We start from the raw sequence: 6,000 nt of genomic DNA, 5'->3' as shown, positions 1-6,000 counted from the left end.
ATGGAGATGGTGAGCTTGGTCTTGAGCCCATTATGGCAGGCCATGCATATATCTAACACTCTACCACTTTGAGCCACAGTTCCACTTCCAGTTTTCTGGCGGTTAATTGGAGGTAAGAGTCTCAGGGACTTTCCTGTCTGGGCTGGGTTTGAACCGAAATCCTCAGATCTCAGCCTTCTGAGTAGCTAGGATTACAGGCATAAGCCACCAGAGCCTGGCTCTTTGCTCTTTTGATTTCTCTTCTGGAGCTCTCTGAGGAGACACATGGTGGATGAAAACTTTAAAGATGGGCCCAGGGCTGACTAGGGCTGCCTGGCTGGCCTCTTAGGTACCAGGCCATCATTGGAGTAACTGATCAAGCAACAAACAGACCTGGTCTGTTTGGAGTCTCCCTTGGTTACCCCAAACCTCTGTTTGATTTCTTGCATGGCAACAAAGCCAGGGGAAGCTACTGGTGCCTGGAGTAAGTTTCTGGATTCAGGTCCTGGATGTCATCGAGTATGTGGGGATCAGCTCTTCTCCTGGCTTTCCTGGGGGCCACATCAGGTATGAACTTCGTTTGCTTCGAGACCTTGTTGGGTCTACTTGGCTTGCAGGGTATTTGTGTAAGAAAACATCCTCAAAGAGAAATTTGCCTCTGGAAGGCCTTGCTCCACCATGGACTTACCTGCAATGAAGAATGAGATGGCTAGAGAAGACAGATGGTCAGGGAACCATGGTGGAATCTGTTGTACAATCTTCATTTTCCCACTTGGGTTCACTGGCCCTTACAGGAAGTCCTTCTCACACCTAGGGTTAGATAAATACCTTCAGAGCTAAGCATTGTGAGTGTGTTACATCAGTCTTTGTGATGATGGTGCCCCTTCTCTAAAGCCTTGTGTGCAACTTGAGGTTGACCATCATCCACTGGAACAGAGGAACATTGTCTTGAGCAAAGCAAAAGTCATCTGGTAGAAGGGCCAAAGCTGCTATTTTATGCTTCTTACCCCCTCTCCTCCTCATTCAAGAGATTCAAGAAACTTGGATGATTTTTAAAAAAATACTGTCATTTTGGATTATTGAAATGAAGCTTTTAAAATTAAATTTTGCTTTTTTAAATAGCTAGTGTATGCATAATGTATGGAATTCAATCAGGTTAATTTGCAGGTTGATTTAGGGATAATTTAAATCTTTGATGAGTTATGGGTTAACTTCAAGGAGTATGTAGGACACAGTAGATACTTAATAAGTGTTAGTGATTATTATTCATGATGTTGGTCCTTACTAGTTGAAGAGTAGGGTCTTCATTTGTTTCCTTCAGGAGTATTTTAAGGTTTCGTTCCTATAGCTCCTACACATTCTGATCATGGTTATTTCTAGTTCTTTCTTTCACATTTTTTTTTGCCAGTCCTGGGGCTTGACTCTGGGCATGGACACTGTCCCTATGCTTCTTTTTGCTTAGGGCTTGCACTCTACCATTAAGCTGCAGTGCCACTTCTAGCTTCTTCTGTTTATGTTGTACTGAGGAATTAAATCCAGGGCTTCAGGCAGGCTAGGCAAGCACTCTACCACTAAGCCACATTCCCAGCCCGATCTTCTTTCTTTTATCTTTTTTAACATTTACAAATGAAATATTTTCTTCCCCTATATCTTCTATTTATTTAGTTTTATTATTTACTTATGTGTGTCTGTTTGTGTCAGTACCACGGCTTGCATTCTGGGCCTTGAGCTGTCATTTGTCTCTTTCTTTCAAGGCTGGTGCTCTACCAATTGGGCCATACCTCTACTTCTGGCTTTTTGCTGCTCAATTAGAGATGAAATTCTCACAAACTTTCTTGCTTGGGCTTGCTTTGGACCTCAGATCTCAGCCTCCTGAATAGCTAGCATTACAGGCCTGAGCCACCAGTATCTGGCTTTTCCCTGCTGTCTTTTAACGTTGTGAATGCTTAGAAGTCTATTGATATTTCTTACAGTTTATAATTGCTTTTCAGTTAGGTATCATGCATTTCCCAGATTTGCATTTCTTTTTCTTTTCTTCTTTTTTTTTTTTTTGTCAGTAGTAGGGCTTGAACTCTGGGCCTGGGCACTGTCCCTCAGCTCTTCAGCTCAAGGCTAGCACTCTACCTCTTGAGCCACAGCACCACTTGCATTTCCCAGATTTGAAATGAATGAAAAATTATACTACCCTTCTCCTATTTTTCTCTCTCCTGCTTCTTTCTTTGATCTAGTTGCCACGCTGTTACTTCCAGACTGTTGCTAAATATCAATAGGAGTGTGCATTCCTGTTTCCTTTCTCACTAAGCAGGAGGCTAGCTTCTGGTGTGAGAGAGAAATGTCTTATATGACAAGGAGCCCATTTTTGTTCTTATTTTATTTAAAACATCTATCTCCAAATTAAAATGGATTTTGAAGTCAAATGCTTTTTCAAGATCTTTGCAAGTGACCACTGGCTTTTCCTCTTTGATCTTGCTAAGAAGGTAAATAAATAGCTGGGTTTCCTAATGTTGATTTCTCTTCTGTGGGGCGTTGAGAGTCTGTGGAGGGCATGTGCATTTGTGAGTGTGCAGCAGCCCAGACTCCTGCTGAGAGTAAACACTTGCAGTCTTCCTGAAATTTTGGGCTTTTAGGGCCATCATCATTTGAGTTAAGAGGTGACATTTATTGCCATTGGGAAAAGAGTGAGGGTAGACAGAGCTCAGGGTCTTATACTTGGACTCTGTCATTTGAAACTTGGAACACTAGACTTGCAGGAAATATATGAGTTTTCTCATAGAAAATTACATTTGAGTCCCTCCCTACACCATGCCATGTTTTTCCTTGTTTAAGACAAATCCCAGTTTTTGGAAGGATGTCTGGAATGTAGACTGTTTTATCACTCATCTTTTATGAGTCTGAAAACCTAATGGATCATGATTTCTTTCTTCTGGTACTTTTCCTTTTCAGGGCCTCCTGCTTACTAGGCAAACACTCTACAACTTCAGCTACATCCTCAGGCCTTTTGCGTTGGATTTGTTTTTATTTCAGGTGGGGTCTTGCTTCTTCCCAATGCCCAGGTAACCATGGACTTTACTCTTCCTGCCTCCCGTGTGCTGGAACTGTAGAAATGCATTACCATCCCTGGCTTTTCCTTTGTGATAGAGTTTTCCTAACTTTTTCCCAGACTGGCCTCAAACCTTGGCCCTCCTACTTCCACCTCCCAAATAGCATATGTCACTTCATTGCGATTCAAAGCCAAAGCAGGCAAGAACATCTGAAAGAATTTTATCTCCAGTGTAGAAGCAAAAAACCAGAAGTGAAGGTGTGGCTCAAGTGGTAGAGTGCCAGCCTTGAGAGAAAAAGCCAGGTGATGCTCAAAGCCCTGAGTTCAAGGCCTAGGACTGGAACATGAGCGCGCGCGCACACACACACACATACACACACACACACACGCAGAAAATAAAATGAAAATAAGGGTGAGTGGGCATTCGAATCAAGAAGGTATACAGTGTGGAAATTAAAAATTAAAGGAATAATAAGTGAACCAGGTGCTGGCAGCACATGCCTATATTCTTAGCTACTTAATAGGTTGTTATCTGAAGGATTGAAGTTTGCAAGCAGCCCAAGTAAAGTTTGAACAGTTTGTAAGGTTTTCCCATCTCCCAAATAACCAGCAAAAAGCCTGGCTGGAGACGTGGCTCAAATGGTTGATACTCCCCCAGCAAGGAAGCTGAACAAGGTGAGGCCCCGAGTTTAAATCCTGGTCATGACAAAATAAAAAATGACAGAAAGAATAGAGAAAGAAGAAGCTGCATGCTGGTGGCTCACGCCTGTAATCCTAGCTACTCAGGAGGTTGAGATCTGAGGATCATGGTTCAATGCCAGCACAGGCAGGAAAGTCCCTGAGACTCTTATCTACAATTAACCACCAGAAAACAGAAGTAGAGCTGTGGCTCAAGTGGTGGAGTGCTAGCCTTGAGCTGAATCGCTGAGGGACAGTGCCCAGAGGCCCAGAGTTCAAACCCAATGACCAAAACAAAAACAAACAAAAAGGAATAAAGAAGGAGAGAAGGAGAGAGAGAAAAGAACAAGGCAAGAAAGAAAGAGAAGAAGAAAGGAAGAAAGAAAAAATGTGAAAAGGAGGGAAGGAGTAAGGGAGGGATGGAAGGAAGGAAAGAAAAAAGAAAAGCAATTCAAGCTCCAGCAATTCACACCTGTAATCCTAGCTACTTAGAATGCTGAGATTTGAGAATTTTGGTAACTTTTATCTTCAATTAACCACCAAAAAGCAGAAAGTGGAGATGATCCTGTGATCAGGTGCCAGTCTTAAGTGCAAAAGAGCTCAGGGACAGCACGCTGGTTCTATGCTCAAGAAGGAAGGAAAGAAAAGGCACATACTGTAATGCTTCATAGTTCATCAAGTATACGTGTTTTCATACATAGCACCTGCAGGGGAAGAGAGCTTTTTAGTAGGCCTGGTTTTTGTCTTACATTGTCTGGCAGATGCATCTGTACCACACTGACCCTGGTCAAAGTGTGAAACATGCTGACTAGTATTGTTCTTTTGTAACCCGTGCCCCAGCAGGCATGGCTTGTACCAGCTTATGAGGATTGCTAATCAATAATGGTGAGATAGACCGTTGACAGCTGGTCTCTCAGTGAGGCTCTGGGAGAGCTCTGCTGTAGAGGCAGGTCATGGAGAAGACTAAGCCTCCACAAAAGAGAAACTTTCCAGCCTACACTGTTTTGGGCTCCGTGGTTCCCAGGTATCTGCTATGATTCTAATATATTCCCCGAAGTTCTGGTTTTGGGAACTTAATCCCTGCTGCAACACTGTTGAAACGTGGTACCTTTAAGAGACAGTTAAATAAGGCAGATGTTTGTGACTCATGCCTGTAATCTAGCTACTCAGGGGTCCCCCAAAGTGGCAACTAAGCCTCCAGGAAGGGAGAAGGGGAGCTGAATTGCCTCCACATCAGCTCCCAGGAGGAGCCTCCATGGTCTTTTTTTGTGCTGGTACTGGAGTTTGAACTCAGGGCCTAGTGCTCTCAGTTGGCTGTTTTTCTGCTCAAAGCTGGTACTCTACCACTTGAGCCACACCTCTACTTCTGTTTTTGTTGGTTAATGGGAGATAAGAGTCTCATCAACTTTCCTTCGGGGCTGGCTTTGAACCTTGATCCTCAGATCAAGGTCAAGACTTCTGAGTAGCTAGGGTTACAGGTGTAAGCTACTGGCTCCTGCCACCATGGTCCATTTCTATAAGGAAATGCATCATGTATCCAGACCCAGCCACACTCAAGATGTTGCAGTGGTTCAATGACAATAAATCTCTATGCTTTTCCTTTGTCAGTGTAAGCTTTGAGCAATTCTAATTTGATTCTTAATTAAGACACATGTGGAAGTCAAATTCCATTAAAGCTTCTTTTGTGCTCTTGGCATTCAAGCCATAGAACAAAGACTCCTGGAAGTCCAGCCTTGGAAGGAAGGCACAATGTCTGGGGAAGAGCTGTCCCCAGCCCTGCTCGCCCTCTTGCCACTGCTCAGCTGGCTGCCTGTGGGCAGAACATTGAAAAATGTTCTGTGTACAGATGAGCTGAACGTTTTATAAGCCTGTGTCTTACTGGTTCTATTCTTAGCAGGTGGACCGTAGTCATTTTGGATTACTATTCTTGCTATTACGACCACTATTTCTTTGATAGCAAGGGAGCTGGAGAAAGTAAAATGGGAATTAAGATCCTGGCCTGGCTCTCTTTCTTGTCAGTATCTACAGAGCATCTGCCTCAAAGTTTTTTTTTCTAAGTCAGTTGCACAATTGTGGCACATGTGAGCTGGAAAGCCAGGCCATCAGAAGAGCAGAGCTTTTCGATAGGAAGATCGGCAGGCAACATATGTTCAATGTCCTACTATGCCTTTCCCCATACTAGGAAAGACCCCACCTAAGACAAATTGCTCTGAGGACACTGGTTCTATCCACTCCTAAAAGTCCTCCCCCACTTGCCTTTCAAAACATGACCGTTTGAGAAACACTATGAAAAAGCCCTCCAA

At 43.4% G+C, this 6,000-nt stretch overlaps 1 protein-coding gene across 1 annotated transcript in view; it reads left to right on the top strand.

The window, feature by feature from the left end:
• Positions 1 to 450: 450 nt before the first annotated feature.
• Positions 451 to 6,000, top strand: part of Cdhr3 (cadherin related family member 3) — a 61,796-nt gene continuing 56,246 nt past the window's right edge. Inside the window, exon 1 of the mRNA XM_069996253.1 lies at positions 451 to 546. Coding sequence (XP_069852354.1) covers positions 489 to 546 — 58 coding nt within the window. The 5' untranslated portion in view covers positions 451 to 488. The remainder of the gene's footprint in view (positions 547 to 6,000) is intronic.

This window comes from Dipodomys merriami, unplaced genomic scaffold, assembly GCF_024711535.1.
Source record: "Dipodomys merriami isolate MVZ:Mamm:240054 unplaced genomic scaffold, mDipMer1.0.p SCAF_5, whole genome shotgun sequence".
Lineage (NCBI taxonomy): Eukaryota > Metazoa > Chordata > Mammalia > Rodentia > Heteromyidae > Dipodomys > Dipodomys merriami.
The sequence above is the reverse complement of the archived record's forward strand: the minus strand, read 5'-3'. Positions and strand labels throughout refer to the sequence as shown.